The 19090-nt window shown below is 36.9% G+C and overlaps 1 protein-coding gene across 1 annotated transcript in view; it reads left to right on the top strand.

Moving 5' to 3' along the window:
* LOC121446120 (complement factor H-like) overlaps window positions 1-19090 on the top strand; it is a 70606-nt gene that overhangs the window by 8490 nt on the left and 43026 nt on the right. Inside the window, exons 2-3 of the mRNA XM_041648518.1 lie at window positions 16573-16767; window positions 17151-17327. Of these exons, the coding sequence (XP_041504452.1) occupies window positions 16573-16767; window positions 17151-17327 (372 nt within the window). The remainder of the gene's footprint in view (window positions 1-16572; window positions 16768-17150; window positions 17328-19090) is intronic.

The following is a 19090-nucleotide window of genomic DNA, read 5'->3' as shown; positions in this document are numbered from 1 at the left end:
GCTTCTTATTAGCTCTTGTAGCGTATATTAATCCATTATCCTTATCTATGTTAGCCACGTGGCTCAGTACCTTTTTCAGCAGGGTAGATCACATCTTGCTTCTTCAGTGATCTGGGCAGGAATGCGAGAAATGGGCTTCCTCCTTCACAGAATTCTCCTGTTCTCATCGCCCTACCTTTACTTCCTGCCTGATTGACCTGCCTATACTTGCTGCTTGGCCAATCAGCATTTATTTAAAACATGATTGACAGATTATAGACAATTCTCCAGCACCAATGACGTTTGCTAGATATACTTTTGCTGCTTTAGTTTTACGTTGTTTATCTGAAACAGAGTCATACTAAACAGCACAAGCTGGTCTCAAATAACAATCTCCCTTCTCCAATATGTTAAAAGGCATGGAGCCTCATGTAGGCAGATTTTGAAAACTGCATAGGAAGTTAGTCAGATGATGGCAAAAGGTTAATGGTTTGGGAAAATATAAGTTATACAGAAAGAAATAAAGTGGTTCTGTAAAACAGAAACTCACCTCTACAGATCCAAGTAAAGTCTCCTTAACTTCTACAAGTTAACTTTAGGAGTAAGGTTTCATAAAGCATGGTCATGAAAAACTCAGAGACAGATATTGGGGTTTAACCTGAAGACCAGAAAAGCAAAGCAGCCACCACTGGTTGTTACCTAGACCTCGATCTGATGTGGTGATCCTGCCTCCAGGAATCTCAGGATGACATTGAGACTGAGAGCTGTCTCCTCCCATTTTATAATCCTCTCTAATTCTGGGATTAAGGGCATGTACCATTACTGTCTGGTTGGTTTCTATGGCAAATTAATATTGCTACTGGGATTAAAGTTGTGTGTCATTGCTGCCTGGTCTGTAAGACTGGCCAGTGTGGCTGTTTTAATTTTCTGATCCTCAGGTAAGCTTTATTATTAAATAATAAATACCACTACAGTTTGGAAAAGAGTTGCTTCCCTTTTGTTTTCATCCTTATCCTCTGGATCTTACTGATAACGCTCTGAATTTTTGCTATCTAACTGGCTATATTTATTTGTTCCATCCTGCAGGTAAGCTACTTTTTGAGGCAGTCTTTCAAGCCTAAGGAAAACCATTCAATATAAACTAACAGTTTATTTTAAAAAGACAGCAACGTGCTTGAAATAATACTTGGTGTTTGGAGACTGCAGTACAAGCAGTGCCCATTTCAGATGTTTTGAATGAATGCATTTCATGCTGCCTCCTCACAATGACACAACTGCCAGCTTCTCCTGACAATTTCTGTGAGGTTTCGGCATGTACCCTTTATGATCTATGCTTTCCTCAAGGTTAACATTTTTACAATTAAGCGATGTGATTATCCCTTTATATTTTAGAAATACAAATTTATATTTTCAAATTTCTTAAGTGTCATTTGAACCTAAATTTTTATAGTTTGTTTTTTAAGGTATTTTATTGCAAGTAATATTTATTTGTTCAAAATATAACAAACTCTATATCCTTCCACTATTCATAAATTACTCTGAATATTTTTAATTAAGAAAATCTCTTTGGCTCACCAAATAGTCATAAAATTAATATATGTTTATATCAATAAGAAGGCAGAAGGGAAATGTAATGAAAATACCTATTTTGATACTTCTATTTTATTCATTTGTTTCATTTTTTCTAAGGAACTTGTAGCTTTCAATTGTAGCATATTCAACCATCTATTAATAGATAATATTTTTAAATTGATACCGTCTATTTTTTTCTAAAAACTTTTTGTTAATTGAGAAAAGGAGAAAAAAAATGTTTCCTACTCCTCCCAGCCTCCCATTTCCCTCCCCCTCCTCCCACCCTTCTCCCCCTCCTCCCACCCTTCTCCCCCTCCCCCCACTCCTCTCCCCCTCCCTTGCCAGTCCAAAGACCAGTCAGGGTTCCCTGCCCTGTGGTAAGTCCTAGGTCCTCCCCCCTCCGTCCATTTCTAGGAAGGTGAACATCCAAACTGGCTAGGCTCCCACAAAGTCAGCACATTACATAGGTTCAAAACCCCGTGCCATTGTCCTTGGCTTCTCATCAGCCCTCATTGTTCGCCATGGTCAGAGAGTCCAGTTTTATCCCATGGTTTTTCAGTCCCAGTCCAGCTGGCCTTGGTGAGCTCCCAATAGATAAGCTCCACTGTCTCAGTGGGTGGGTGCTCCCCTCGTGGTCCCGACTTCTTTGCTCATGTTCTCCCTCCTTTTGCTCCTCATTGGGACCTTGGGAGCTCAGTCCAGTGCTTCAGTGTGGGTCTCTGTCTGGGAAGTACCCTACAGGAGATGGGCACAGGAGATCGCTTCCTATGTGTAACCCCAACAGCACAGACATTAAGGGCAACATTGAATAAATGGGTCCTACTAAAACTGAGAAGCTTCTGTAAAGCAAAGGACACTGTCACCAAGACAAAAAGGCAACCTACTGACTGGGAGAAGATATTCACCAACCTCGCCACAGACAAAGGTCTGATCTCCAAAATATATAGAGAACTCAGGAAACTAGACTTTAAAATGCTAATTAACCCAATTAAAAAATGGGGCACTGAACTGAACAGAGAATTCTCAGCAGAGGAAGTTCAAATGGCCAAAAGACACTTAAGGTCATGCTCAACCTCCTTAGCGATCAGGGAAATGCAAATCAAAACAACTTTGAGATATCATCTTACACCTGTCAGAATGGCTAAAATCAAAAACACCAATGATAGCCTTTGCTGGAGAGGCTGTGGAGGAAGGGGTACCCTCATCCATTGCTGGTGGGAATGCAATCTTGTGCAACGACTTTGGAAATCGGTGTTTCGGTTCCTCAGGAAATTCGGTATCAACCTACCCCTGGACCCAGCAATACCACTCCTGGGAATATACCCAAGAGATGCCCTATCATACGACAAGAGCATTTGTTCAACTATGTTCATAGCAGTATTATTTGTAATAGCCAGAACCTGGAAACAACCTAGATGCCCTTCAATGGAAGAATGGATGAAGAAAGTGTGGAATATCTACATATTAGAGTACTACGCTGCGGTAAAAAAACAATGACTTCTCAAATTTTGCATGCAAATGGATGGAAATAGAAAACTCTAAAAACTTTTAAGAAGCTTTAGTAAATAAACAAAGAGGCTTCCTTTGATTTTTATCTACTAAAAGTGTGGGTACAAGAGATATGTCTTACAAAATATGAAAATTCATTAATATTTATTTCATTTCTGCAAGAATTTTTCAAACAGTCATTTAGAAACAAATTGCAATTGGAAATAGGGAATTGTATCTTGTTTGTGTGTGCACATTACTTCTTTAAAATTTGAATATGAAAAACTGGTGAATCATAATTACTAAATATCAGATATTTGCTTTAACTTTTAAAAATTACACAATTATCTCCCTCAAGATAAAGTAAAAAAAAAAGGGTCCTGTTATCAGATAGTGAAACCTATACACAGGGATGTTTCTAATTCAGACAAGTATGGAGAAAATCAGCACAGGTGGTTTTCAAAAGCACCATAAACTGTCAGTTACATTATTGCAAACACACAGGATCAGACTTTATTTGTTCTGACCTGAATAAGTATGTAGGCACAAGAAAGGTGAGTCCACCCATTCACTGGTGGTTGAATACAGAAGGCGTGCCCCCTTTTCAGGGGTTTTAAGGTGAATCATCCCCCTGAAAGTGTTTTTCATTTTCCCATTGCTGTGCTCCCTGTTTAATAGATGCCTGCTCTATTTTGCTAACAATTTCCCATCTATTTCAAGAAAATTTTTTGCATATTTATATAAAATAGACTATATGATATAAAAGAACTTGTTACAGCCTATTTAGAACTCTGAGAATATTTTTCAGTGGAACTTGAGAAGCCCTGTTGTCTGTCACCATCATAAGACACATCTAACTCTCATTGTAGAAATATGGTGAATCATTAATGATTTTATCTATAACACGAGTTACTGGTCCATGTTATGTTGAGAATCTAAACAAGAACAAACAACACGTTCATTTGAAGGGAAGAAGGTCTCAACAGTACCTGAAAACAGAAGGAATCTTCATTTTCAGAGAGCTCACATTTTGAAGCACCAGGTTTTTTGCTGCAGTGGTGGTGGGGTATTAGCACCATCTAGTGTACAAAAGCTTAGTTACTGAAATGATGAAAATTAATGGAATGTAATTGATTACACAAGTTCACTAAGACAAGTGTTCTAAATATTAGAAAAATACTCAAAGGAAATATGTGTTCCTGACAACCTAAGCAAGACTTTTATTCTTCTGTAAGCTATATTTTTTTTTATTATTTTTATCACGTGTGGTAAAATGGCATCTTAGAGATACAAGTTGTACATGGAACTTGCCTCAGGTTGTCTTTAAAAAACCAAAACCAAAAACAAAAAAAAAAAAAAAGATAAAGTTTAAGCCGTGCGGCTGTGGTGCACGCTTTTAATCCCAGCACTAGGGAGGCAGAGGCAGGTGGATCTCTGTGAGTTCAAGACCAGCCTGGTCTACAAGAGCTAGTTCCAGGACAAGCTCCAAAAGCACAGAGAAACCCTGTCTCGAAAAACCAAAAAAAAAAAAAAAAAAAAAAAAAAAAAAGATAAAGTTTAGAATAGAGTGGTGAATTCTTACGAAATTATGAAGTAAAATAAATATAGCAATTAAAGTAATAATTTTAAAGATATAAATAATAAAAAGCCCTGTAATCTCACATTTAGGAACCAAGATTCTGGGTTTTACAAACACATTAATTTAAACATTAGGGGATTTATTGTAAATTTAAGTAACAGGCATCATTAAAAAAATTCTTTTCCATAGCACTAATATTCCATAGCCATAATTCTAGCCCAGTAGGAAGAAAAGATTCTCAAAAGCATGAACAATAGTCAGAGACTCACTTGTGACAGTCAAGAGACCCATAGTAATGTAAAACTAATAGCTATAATACATACACAGAGGACCTGCTGTAGCTCTGAGCATTCCCTGTGCTTGCTGCTTCAGTGTCTGTGAGCTCATATGAGCCTTGATTGATTAATAATATACAGGGTCTTGTTCTCCTGGTGTCCTCCATTCCCTCTGTGTCTTATATTCTTTCGTTGTCATCTTCTTCTATGTGATTCCCACGGCTCTGTGGGAGAGGATTTGATGGAGAGCTCAATTTAAACTCTCCACCTAATATCTGACTGTGAGTCTCTGCCTCTGTTCCCATCTGCTGACAGAGATAGGATGATGACTGGATAAAATACTGGTCTACAAGTATAGCATAATACCTTCATCCTTCCTTCCTCCCTCCCTCCCTTCCTTCCTTCCTTCCTTCCTTTCTTCCTTCCACCCTTCCTCCCTCCCTTCCTTCCTTCTGCCCTTCCTCCCTCCCTCTCTCCCTCTCTCACTTCCTGCCTCCCTTCCTCCCTCCCTCTCTTCCTCTCTCACTGCCTCCCACCCTCCCTGCCTCCGTCTCTACATTTCTTCTTCCTCTCCTTCCTTCCTGGTGCAAGAGAATTGTCTGTAATCTGTCAATCATGTTTGAAATAAACACTGATTGGCCAGGCAGAAAGTATAGGTGTGAAAACCAGATAGGAAGTAGAAATGATGTAATGAGAATAGGAGAATTCTGGGAAGGAGGAAGTTGATTCCTCCCACTCCTGCCCAGACCACCGAAGCAGCAGGATGTGATCTGCAATCACCAAAAAAGGTACTGAGCCACATGGCTAACATAGATCAGAAAAATGGGTTAATCAAGATGCGAGAGTTAGCCAGTGAGAGGCAAGACCTAATAAGCCAATCAGCTTTATAACTTATAGAGATCTCTGTGTTATTTCTTTGGGGCTTTCAGGCTGTGGGGTATGGGGTGGGACAGAAACCCCAACAAGAAGGCCTGGCCCTTCATGTTAAACCTTCCTGTCTGTCTGTCGTATTTATTTACCAGTAGTGTTTGGTTTTACCCTAGGTGGTCTGTGGGCTATCTAATCTCTAGTTCTTAGTTACTCAAGAAGTGTTTGGTATGGATTCTTTCTTATGGAGGAGGTCTTAGATCAAATAAAACATTGGTTAGCTATGACCATAAGTTCTGTGCTAGTACTTCCCCGGAGCATTAAGCAGGCAGGATAGATTGTAGATGAGACGATTTGGGACTCAGGTAGTATTTACATTTTTGTTAGCCTGCAGAGGACCTTCCAGCACCGAAAGCACTAGACTCTAGGGCTGAAGACTCCACGTAGAGACCAGCTCAACTTCTCCATGTTCAGAGAGCTTGTAGGTGTCGTCCTGACATGGAGGACCACTCTCAATGTGCAAAGAAGAACCCATTATTTTTAGCAAAAGCCTAGGATTTGGGAGAATTCCATGGAACCCTCTTGATCAAAAACTCAGTTGGATGCAATCCAGTCTCGGTACTGGAAGTGTGTTTAATGACAAAAGAAGGCCCAGTTGAGACTATGTATACCCCATTATCAGGAGACCTTATTAGGATCCCCTTCACATGCTTTATCCCTCAACTGTCTCTCCCCAAATTCTCTCCCTCTCTCTTACCTCCCTTCCCCATTCACATTGTGTGTGTGTGTGTGTGTGTGTGTGTGTGTGTGTTAATCTTCAAAATTTAGGTGTCCATAGGTTTCTTGTTTTATGTTTGGGTCTTTGTGTCATTTTTTATGCCAGTCCCTTGTGGTATGATCAAAAGTTAAAGTCTTTCAAGAAAGAAATTGAAGAAGATATCAGAAGATGGAAAGATCTCCCATACTCATGGATTGGTAGGATTAACATTGTAAAAATGGACACCCTACCAAAGCAAAACACAAATTCAATGCAACACCCATTAAAATTACAACACAATTCTTTATAGATTACAGTCTCAAACTTCAGATGCAAGAACAATAAGAAAAAAGAAAAAAAAAAGAAAAAAAAACAGGAGAGCTAAAATAATCTTGAACAATAAAAGAACTGCTGGAGATATCACCATTCCTGATTTCAATTTGTACTGCAGGCAATAGTAATAAAAACCACAAGGGACTGGCATAAAATAAAATCTGTATGAACATAGTTGAACAAATGCTTTTATAGTATGAGTGGGCATCTCTTGGGTATATTCCCAAGAGTGGAATTGCTGGTTCCTGAGGCAGGCTGACTCCAGTTTCCTGAGAAATTGCTACACTGATTTCCAAAGTGGTTGCACAAGTTTGCATTCCCACCAACAATGAATGACTGTTCCCCTTACTCCACATCCTCTCCAGCATAGGCTATCATTGGTGTTTTTGATATTAGCTTTTCTGATAGGTGTAAGATGGTATCTCAAAGTTGTTTTGATATGCATTTCCCTGATCACTAAGGAGGTTGAGCATGACCTTAAGTGTCTTTTGGCCATTTGGACTTCCTCTGTTGAGAATTCTCTGTTCAGTTCAGTACCCCATTTTTTAATTGGGTTAATTACAGTTTTAAAGTCTAGTTTCTTGAGTTCTTTATATATTTTGCAGATCAGACTTTTATCTGATGTGGGGTTGGTGAAGATTTTCTCCCAATCAGTAGGTTGCCATTTTGTCTTAATGACAGTATCCTTGGCTTTACAGAAGCTTCTCAGTTTCAGGAGGTCCCATTTACTCATTGTTGCTCTTATTGTCTGTGCTACTGGGGTTCTATGTAGGAAGTATTTTCCTGTGCTCATGTGTTGCAGTCTACTTCCCACTTTCTCTTCTCTCAGGTTCACTGTGCTCAGATTAATATTGAGGTCTTTAATCCATTTGGACTTGAGTTTTATACATGGTGATAGATATGGATCTACTTTTATTCTTCTACAGGTTGACATCCAATTATGCCAGCACCATTTGTTGAAGATGCTTTCTGTCTTCCATTGTATACTTTTAGCTACCTTGTCAAAAATCAGGTGTTCATAGGTTTGTGGGTTAATATCCTGGTCTTCAATTCGATTCCATTGGTCAACATCTCTGTTTTTATGCCAATACCAAGCTGTTTTTATTACTGTAGCTATGTAATAGAGTTTGACGTCAGGGATGATAATGCCTCCGGAAGTACTTTGATTGTATAGGATTGTTTTGGCTATCCTGGGTTTTTTGTTTTTCCATATAAAGTTGATTATTGTTCTCTCAAAGTCTGTGAAGAATTTTGTTGGGATTTTGATGGGGATTGCATTGAATCTATAGATTTCTTTTGGTAGAATTGCCATTTTTACTATGTTGATCCTCCTAATCCAAGAGCATGGGCGATCCTTTCATTTTCTGGTATTGTCTTCAATTTCTTTCTTCAAAGACTTAAAGTTCTTGTCAAATAGATCTTTCACTGCCTTAGTTAGAGTTACCCCAAGATACTTTATGCTATTTGTGGCTATTGTGAAAAGTAATGTTTCTTTAATTTCCCTCTCTGCTTTTTTTTTTCTTAATATATAGAAGGGCAATGATTTTTTGGAGTTGACCTTGTATCCTGCCACATTACTAAAGGTGATTATCAGCTGTAGAAATTCTTTGGTAGAGTTTTTGGGGTCGCTCATGTACACTATCATATCATCTGCAAATAACGGAAGTTTGAATTCTTCCTTTCCAATTCGAATCCCCTTGATCTCCTTATGCTGTCTTATTGCTTTTCTAGAACTTCAAGCACTATATTGAAGAGGTATGGAGAGAGTGGACAGCCTTGTCTTTTTCCTGATTATAGTGGAATAGCTTTGAGTTTCCCTCTGTTTAATTTAATGTCAGCTTTTGGCTTGCTGTATATTACTTTTATTATATTTAGGAATGAACCTTGTATCCCTAATCTCTCCAAGACCTTTATCATAAAGGGGTGTTGAATTTTGTCAATTGTTTTTTCAGCATCTAATAAAATGATCATATGTTGTTTTTCCTTCAATTTATTTATATAATGGATTACACTGATCGATTTTCATATGTTAAACCAGCCCTGCCTCCCTGGGATGAAGCCCATTTGATCATAATGGATAATTTTTTGGATCTATTCTTGGATTTGGTTTGCCAGTATTTAATTGAGAATTTTTGCATCGACGTTCATGAGAGAGATTGGTCTGTAATTCTCTTTCTTGGTTAAGTGTTTGTGTGGTTTTGGTATCAGGGTGAGTGTAGCTTCATAAAAGGAGTCTGGCAATGACTCTTCTGTTTCTATTTTGTGAAACACATTAAAGAGTATAGGTATTAGCTCCTCTTGGAAGTTCTGGTAGAAATCTGCATTTAAACCATCTGTTCCGGGTCTTTTTTTGGTAAGGAGATTTCTGATGACAGCTTCTAATTCCTTGAGACTTACAGGTCTATTTAAACTGTTCACCTGATCTCGATTTAATTTTAATATGGTACGGATCTAAAAAAGTGTCCATTTCTTTCACATTTTCCACTTTGGTGGCATATAGGCTTTTGTAGTAAGATCTAATGATTCTCTGAATTTCCTCTGTGTCTGTGGTTATGTCCCTCGTTACATTTCTGATCTTGTTAATTTGTGTTTTCTCTCTGCCATTTGATTAGTTTGGATAGGGGTTTATCAATCTTGTTGATTTTCTCCAGGAACCAGCTTTTTGTTTCATTGATTCTTTGTATTGTTTTCTGTGTTTCTATTTTGTTGATTTCAGCCCTCAGTTTGATTGTTTCCAGTCTTTTATTCCTCCTGGGTGAATCTGCCTCTTTTTTTCTAGACCTTTCAGGTGTGCTCTTTAGTCTCTAATGTTTTCTTTCTCCATTTACTTTATGTGGGCACTTGGTACAATGAATTTTCCTCTTAGAACTGCTTTCATAGTGTCGCATAGGTTTGGATATGATGTGTCTTTATTTTCATTGAATTCAAGGAAGACTTTAATTTTTTTATTTTTTCCTTGACCCAGGGGTGGTTCAGTAGTTGACTGTTCAGTTTTCATGAGTTTATAGGCTTTCTGGGGTTAGAATTGTTGTTGAATTCTAACTTTATTCCATGGTGATCCGATAGTACACAGGTGGTTACTACAATTTTTTTGTATCTATGGATGTTTGCTTTGTTACCATTAATGTGATCAATTCTTGAGAAGGTTCTATGAGATGCTGAGAAAAAGGTATATTCTTGGGTAGAATATTCTATAGATGTCTGTTAAGTCCATTTGGTTCATTACATCTGTTAGTTCTCTTATTTCTCTGTTAAGTTTCTGTCTGGTTTACTGTCCATTGGTGAGACCGGAGCGTTGAAGTCTTCTACTATTAGAGTGTGGGGTTTGATGTATGTTTTGAGTTCTAGTATTGTTTCTTTTACATATGTGGGTGTTTTATAAATCGGGCATAGTTATTCAGGATTGAGACTTCATCCTGATGAAATTTTCCTGTTATGAGTATAAAGTGTACATCTCAATCTCTTCTGATTGATTTTAGTCTAAAATCAACTTTGTTAGATATTAGTAAAGCCACACTCGCTTGATTCTTTGGTCCATTTGATTGAAAAACCTTTTCCCAACTTTTTACTCTGAGATAGTGTCTGTCTTTGAGTTTGAGGTGTGTTTCTTTTAAACAGCAGAATATTGGATCCTGATTTTGTATCCATTCTCTTAAACTGTGCCTTTCTATAGATTAATTGAATCCATTGATATTAAGTGATATTAATGACCAGTGGTTGTTAACTCCAGTTTTTTTTTTCTGGTGTTAGAGTTTGTGTGTTTCCCTTCTTTGAGTTGTGCTGGTGGAGATTTGTCAGATGCTTGTGTTATTGTGGGTGTTGTTGGCTTCCTTTGATTGTGGTTTTCCTTCTAGTATTTACTGTAAGGCTGGGTTTGTGGCTATGTATTGTTTAAATCTGTTTTTGTCCTGGAATATCTTGTTTTCTCCATTGATGGCAAATGCAAGCTTTTCTGGGTATAGTAGTCTGGACTTGCATCCATGGTCTCTTAGTGTCTGCAGCACATCTATCCACGACATTCTGGCTTTCATGGTTTCCATTGAGAAATCGGGTGTAATTCTGATAGATTTGCCTTTATATGTTTCTTGACATTTTTCCCTTGCAGCTCTTAATATTCTTTATTCTGTATGTTTTGTGTTCTGATTAATATATGGCCAGAGGATGTTTTCTTTTTTTTTTAATCAAGTCTATTTGTTGTTCTGTATGCTTCTTGTACCTTCATAGGAATATCCTTCTTTAGGTTGGGAAAGTTTTCTTCTATAATTTTGTTGAGTATATTTTCTGGGCCTTTTAGCTGTAATTCTCCTTCTTCTACCTTTATTATTCTTAGGTATGGTCTTTTCACAGTGTTCTAGATTTCCTGGATGTTTAGTGTTAAGAATTTGTTGGATTTGTTTTGTTCTCTAATCAGTGATTTTATTTCCTCTCTAGTATCTTCAGTGTCTGAGATTCTTTTTTCTATCTCTTGTATTCTCTTGGTAATACTTGTGTATGTAGTTCCTGTTCATTTACCCAGATTTTCCATATCCAGCCTTCCCTTGGTTTGTGTTTTCTTCATTACCTCCATTTCATTTTTCAAGTCTTGAACTGTTTCCCTTACCTGTTTGATTGCTTTTTCTTTTTTTTTTCTTGTTTTTCTTGGGTATCTTTGAGAGATTTATTCATTTCCTCTACCCTTTTTTTTGTTATCTCCATTTATTTAAAGGAGTTTTTCACGTCCTCTTTAAGGTCCTCTATTATTTTCATAATGTTCCATTTTATGTGGATTTCTTCTATTTCTTCTGGAGTAGGGTGTTCAATTCTTCCTGTTTCGTGATTCCTGGATTCTGGTGATATCATGTTTCCTTTCAGGTTGTTGAAGGAATTCTTGCATTGGTGCCTGCCCATCTCTTCCTTCAAATGGAGCCAGGAGAGTCTCCGTGTCTTGGTCCAATCTTTGCTCTCTGGGTGGATCTCCTCAGTGCAGGAGCAGGAACTGTTCCTGTCTGGATAGAACTCCTCAGCACAGAAACAGAGTCTCCTGGTAGTCCAAGGACCCTGCAGACAAAAGGGTGAATGTGGGGGGAGGGCTAAGAAAGGGAAACACAGAAGACCCTGCAGCAGAAGCTGAAGGTGCCCTGCACTCCCTTGTAGGGACCTTCCGGCCTGCCTGGCTGGCAGAACCTCACCCCTCTGGGTGGATAGTTTTAGTGCAGGAGCAGGAACTGTTCCTAGGCCAAGGACCTTGCAGACAATAGGGGAGGCTTGGGGGAGGCAGGGTCGTGTGTAATAAAGAAGCCCCTGCAGCAAGAGCTGGGGGAGGGGGGGCTGTGCTCCCTTCCAGGACAGTCCACTGGGGATGGCACACTCTCACCCGTCTGGAAGGAACTCCTGAGCTCTGAAATAGGGTCTTCTGTTAGTCCAAAGACCCCATAGACAAAAGGGCCCACAGGTGTGTTTTTGCAGAGCTGGGGTTGAGGCTAGGGGATTTGTATCAAGTGGAACGGAGAGAGAAATAAGATCTGTAGGCAGCTACTTAGTTTTCCTTTAAGTAACATTTAAGTTTTAAGAAACATTAAAATTTAAGATTTTAAATAATATTAAAAACAAATTTTAGAACACTTAAATTCATAATTTGCTGCTACTCGAATTTATGTATATGTGCATATGTACATTTTTAAATTATGAAACATTTTCATAGATTTTCAGCAAATTATTGGGAAAAATGACATATGATATTTAATTTTAGTTATTTATTTGCATTGTAGTAAGTATAAATCAGAAATATTTGCTTCATAACAAACCTTTGTTGTCTCCCCATTTCTATGGGCCATATTTGAAGATGATTGGGTATACTATATTTGCATCCGTGTGGTGCTATCAGAGACTGCCGTGGCTGTCAGTTATCATGAGCTTTGGCTGGACATTAGACTCTATGTCACACTCACATGGCTTTGGCAAAAGGCTTCAGTTCCTTACGTATTAACCTCCGCATAGATTGCTTGATATCACCTCACTTATTAGAGAGTCACTAAACCAAGAGACCCTGGATGCCCAGAGCCCGTCTATGATCTACTCACAATTGTTTTGGACATGGTAGTTCTTTACGTTCTTAGCCCTACTCACACATGAATAGGAAAATTATGCTACCTTCATTGGAGACAGTTGCTTTGAAGGATTTCAATGGCTTCTTAAAACACATGCATCAGTGTCAATTGAGTCAAGACATTTTATTTCAGTGTACTTCTTCCTTTCTTTTCAGGTTCTTGCCTATCTGAATTCATATTCCTTTCTTCCTGTCTAGAAGACATTGATAAATGTATATCATACCTAAGCTTGGTATCCCTTCAGCCAAACAAACAAAACCTACAGTGGAAAAAGAGTGGTCAAGGATCTCTTCTTAGTCACTTTTTGTCTCTGTGTCAATATTACTGAAGCAATAAGTTAGAATAGGGCCTTATTTAGAGTTTTGGTGCCTTTGGTGACTTGGGTTCATTGTCAGCTAGTCCCACCATTTTAAGCCTGTGACAGACATAGCATTTTCTCAAGGAATGAGTGCTAAAGCAAAGCTGCTTCCCTCCTGCCCACCAGAAAACAAAGCTATAAAAGAATGACCAAGGTCCCAGTAGCCCTTCATTGCACAGCACCAATGATCTGACTTATTTTAACCATGCTAGCAACTTCTGAACATTACACCCTCTCCCAAAAATCACCAGCAATGAGAAACCAAGATTCCACTAAAGTGAGACTTTGAGATACATGAGATCCAAACCATAATAAGAATGAAAGATGCTATTTTTGGTAAGATATGTATTGATTGTATGAGAATTGATGTATGATAATTGTAAGGGAAAATTAATGTTCTTTTAATATTTTATTTTTTAACTTATTTATTTGACAATTTCTTACGTGTATATAAAATATTCTGGATATCCATCCCCTTATTTTTTCACATTACAACTTTACCAAAAATACCTTATATTTGCATGTCTTCTCCCTAGATTCCCAAGTTTGGGATCTGATAAATGGTACATATAGTTTAATGAAGGGCATATGTGCAATAGTTGAATTGCTACTGAATTTTTGAAGCTACTGTAGTCACTAGTGGGAATACACATAAAATCAATGACACCCATGTTTTTGTTTTTGTTTTCTGGTTTTTTTAAATTATATTTATTTATTTATTAAAGATTTCTGTCTCTTCCCCGCCACAGCCTCCCATTTCCCCCCCCCTCCCCCAATCAAGTCCCCCTCCCTCGTCAGCCCAAAGAGCATTGAGGGTTCCCTGCCCTGTGGGAAGTCCAAGGACCACCCATCTCCATCCAGGTCTAGTAAGGTGAGCATCCAAACTGCCTAGGCTCCCACAATGTTAGTACGTGCAGTAGGATCAAAAACCCATTGCCATTGTTCTTGAGTTCTCAGTAATCTTCATTGTCCCCTATGTTCAGCAAGTCCGGTTTTATCCCAGGCTTTTTCAGACCCAGGTCAGCTGGCCTTGGTGAGTTCCCAATAGAACATCCCCATTGTCTCAGTGTGTGGGTGCACCCCTCGCTGTCCTGAGTTCCTTGCTCGTGCTCTCTCTCCTTCTGCTCCTGATTTGGACCTTGATATTTATGTCTGGTGCTCCAATGTGGGTCTCTGTCTCTGTCTCCTTTCATCGCCTGATGAAGGTTAATATTCAGGAGGATGCCTATATGTTTTTCTTTGGGTTCTCCTTCTTATTTTTTCTCTAGGATCACGAATTATAGGTTCAATGTCCTTTATTTGTTTGTTTGTTTGTTTGTTTTTGTTTTTGTTTTCTGAATCAATCAGATGAAATTGTTCAGAGGTAGGGCTAGAGTTCCCAGAGCTTACTCCATTCATGCCTGGTTGTTGATGGGTCATTCTTGATAGACTCAGTACAGACACCTGTAGATGCTGACCTGTTGATGTAGCTTGTGATTATAATGGCTCTGAATAGTCCTGAAGATATTTCACAGTCATGATGAGTACATTCTGGCTCCTAGAATCTTTGTGCCCTTCCATCCACATGCTCCTTGAACTTTTGAGGGATGGTGTAAATGTCTTGTTTAATGATGAGTGCACTCTCACTACTCCCCGTACCTTGGGCATTAACAAGGCTCTATATTCATCACAATTTATTGGAAAAGAGAAGCATCTCTGTTTGATGCTGACAGTGTTGATTATGCAAAATATGAACATATATATTTAGAAGATTGTTCAGTGTCATGTCAATTTATCACAATAACAGAATTAAATTCCCCCAGGATCTCATGAAATCCCTGCCATAGGCTTTTGAGTACATTTACAATTACATTTGTGGAATCTGAGTAGTTCAGTGAACCTCAAACCCAAAATCCACAATATAGATCTTCCCAAAGATTCCAGGATTGTCTGTGAACTGATATCTGAATTTGAGTTTTTTTCCAACAGAATTTCTGGTGTTTCACTGAGTAAAATAAAGATGGCAAATCTCATTGTAATCTTATTAAATACATTTTTTTTATTTAAAATGTATAGTGCTCTCTTCTCAGGCCTGTTCAATTACTCATCTCTTTCATCAAATTGTTTTTTGCTCTGGGGAAAATACAGAAAATTCAAAACTGAATTAATACAGCAGATGATAAACATGAATTTCATTAGGAGGGAGTCTACAAATTGATCTTGTGTGCTAAGTTGAATCTGAAGAAGGATGAAATTTGACAATAAAAATTAGGAGTTCCTGAGACACATCAAAAAATGAACTATGTAATACTTATTTAAAACAGGTGAAAGTAAGTAAATATATTAATTAATGTTGTGAGCAGCCTGAATTAAAACTGTGGTGGGCCAACCATCACTGCTGATGGGGCCACAACCTGCCTCTGTAAAAGTATAATATTTAAATGGGGCAGCTATAAGTACTGACTACCTCTACTGGTCATTCACTTTGAGGAATATTAGATTTGTTTTGAGGAATCATTTATAAAAGGGAAAAACACAGATTCATAACTGCCCACATGAGAATTAAGATTATGTAAGAGGCAGAGGAATGTGTCTATAAGTTTAAAATATCCCTATTTAAAATCATGTCCCCTTTTAGAACCCTTTATAAAGAAATCTCAGTGAGCTAATTTAGGTTCTTGATGTCCGATGAAAAGCAAAATTCTAAAATTTTAAAAAAGAACACTCAAGATAAAAAGAATTTAAACTCATAAGCTATGTAAAAATGTGAGTGTGTGTGAATGAACAAGGAAGCTATGAGATTTCTGTGTTTTGTCATGCATTGGATAAATTCTTTTAACATACCGCATGAGGATCCCTGAAGTAAAATCATACTTCATAGAAAAGTTAATACTTTTCTGATATTATTTATAAAAAATAGCATGAAGAGAAAAAATTAGCATTACCTATAAATTTATTAATACAAAGATCAATATAGTACTTCAATATGAAGTTATAAGAATAGTTCACTTTGATTTAATTGAATTAGGTTTCAGTTCTGATAAAAATTATAAATAAGCAATTATCACATTGGATATTAACAAATATTCCTGACCCACTTCTCTGGTAACATGTCAGGCATAACCTGAAATCATGAGAAAAGACCTCCTCACATACTTCAGTAGTCTGGATTCTATTCAACTCCTTCTTCAGGACACTCTCTAGACTTGCAGTTATTGTAATTAATAGAAACTAATTTACTGGTCAAGTGGTTTATCTCTGATATGAGTGTTTCTCTGTCATTTTGTTTTTATTGCAAGGTCAACATTGTGATTTTCCACAAATCAAAAATGGAGGTCTATATGAGAAAAAGGAACAAAAACCCGACCTCCCAGTAGCTACAGAAAAGTCATTTGAATATTACTGCAACAGAGGATTTTTGCCTCCTTCAAGGACATACTGGGACAGAATTCACTGCACTGCACGAGGGTGGGAGCCAGCAGTCCCATGCCGCAGTAAGTCAATGTCTGTATTAAATCATGTTTAATTATATCAAAGAATGGAAAGAGAAGAGCACATATGTAATTACAGTTAAGTCTCTCATAAGAAAATAAGAAACAGAAAAATTTGTGAACAAAAATGACTAGTTTCTGTCTTGTGAGCATCTTTTCATGAAATGAATGTGAAAAATGAGGACTATGAGATTATCTTCATTGCTTGCATGTTTTCTTCATAAAATCTAAAGATAAGTGCTACTTCTTGAAACTTTTGATATTGGTTTTATTGTTGATGTCACACATTCTTATTTAACTATTATAGATAAACCATAGTTTTTTTTAAAAAAAATGAATGTTGTTTCTTTTTAATTTAATATTTATGGTTAATTTATGGTCCTTAGGGCTATGTGGCATCTATCATATAGAGAATGGGGAAATTCTACAACAGAAAGGAAACTACATACAAGACGAGTCTGTAAGTGTCGAGTGTTGCCCTGGCTACAGTCTTCCAAATGATCAGGACACTATTACATGTACAGAGAATGGCTGGTCTCCTGAACCCAAATGCATCCGTGTCAGTAAGTAACCGGCTCTGAGATCATCAGATACTCTTGACTCCCTGTCCCATCTATATTAACTGTGTCAAATATTTCTTTCCAAGTGCGTATGAGTTAAATCTTAGGATTCTTGGTAAGTATATAGCAAAGTAAACACAAATATCAGACATTAAAACAAAATACTGAGTAAATTTTCATTTAATATATAGTACTCTATACTTTGCTATCACAATAACTATAAAAATATAGTTTAAAAATAACAAATATAATAACAGCTATACACATCATTCATATATTCAAATAGTGACATGTCATTTTAAAGTACTGATATTGTTGCTGAATTTTCCATGATGTGTAGCTGGGAAGGAAATTTTGAGGTATTGTGTATTATCTGGCTTTCATGTTTTCTCTAATCTCTGTGCTAATACGTTTGTACTGACAGTTACTTCATGTTCTATGTTCTTGTAAATGACTGTGTAAAGTCATACTTTATTTTCAAAATAAATGTCTCTAAAATGATAAACATAATAGTGCTGATTTGAATTCCTTTCATTATCATTTGTGTTTTAAAAATATAATTCTAAGTCAATTTTCAGTCAAGAATTTTAATTTTTTAAGTACAGTATTTTTAAATAAATGCACTTGTAATTAGTTTGCTGCAGTATTAAGAATTCTAAAAGTTAGTTTGTTTGATTTGCATGTACTCTTTATTTAATATAGATTTTCAACTTCTTTTAAACAACCTTTGTTAGATTTCTTGAATTTTCAGAAAAATTTTGAAATAATTACATAAGCATATTGACTATTCATATTTATTAATGCAATATATTTAAAAGTTTTTGAATGTTTGTCAACTGTGCTCTGTTGTACTATTTTGCTGATGAGATATTTTGCTAGCATTATTTTTTGATACTGTTCATTATGTATTTAATCTCTAAGAAATTTTATCTTCATTGATTTAAAATTTTATTTGAATAATGTTAATGACCTGCTTAAAATTTCTACTGAGTTTTTGCCCGGCAGTCTTGTCTACTTCCCATTGAGAAGCTAAGGACAATGGCACTAGGTTTCGATCCTAGTACATGATCTGGCTTTGTGGGAGCCTAGCCTGTTTGGATGCTCACCTTCCTGGACCTGGATAGAAGTGGGAGGATCATGGACTTCCCGCAGGGCAGGGAATCTGGACTGCTATTCATTCTTGAGAGGGAGGGGGAATGGAGTGGGGGGGGAGAGGGGGAGGGGAGTGCGGGAAGGGGACAATGTGTGGGAGGAGGGGAAGGAAAATGGGAAATGGGGAGGAGGTGGAATTTTTTTTTCAACAACTAAAAAAAATAAACAAAAATAATAATAATAATAAAAAGAAAAAAATTTCTACTGAGTTATTTGATAGCTTTTCCACCATGCTGGTTTTGCTCATTTTTTGATTTTTTTGATTTTTTCTAGTGTCTTTGTTAATAGTGCTGATCTATATGAAAACAATGATTCTTAATATTTCTGTGACTTTTCATTTTATAAAAGTTCTATCCAGGTAAATTGCTATAACATTGATATTATTCAAATATCAAAAAATTATCAATATTTATTCTTTTTCTGTCATCTAAAATGCCATTGCCTAAGTCAAAAGCAGATGCTTTTCTAGAAGTTTAGATTTTCCCTTTAGGAACATGATCAATATTTATGATAATTTTATATGAGTGTGAGAAAAAAATCTTAAACTTATTATTTTGTATTTGAATGCCTAAATGTTAATGTTTTATTTGTTAAAAGGTCACCTTCTACTACAA

The sequence above is a fragment of the Microtus oregoni genome, unplaced genomic scaffold (assembly GCF_018167655.1).
Source record: "Microtus oregoni isolate MIOR12 unplaced genomic scaffold, Mior012 000003F_ref0000135, whole genome shotgun sequence".
NCBI classification, from domain to species: domain Eukaryota; kingdom Metazoa; phylum Chordata; class Mammalia; order Rodentia; family Cricetidae; genus Microtus; species Microtus oregoni.
This window is presented reverse-complemented; position numbering and strand designations above follow the sequence as displayed.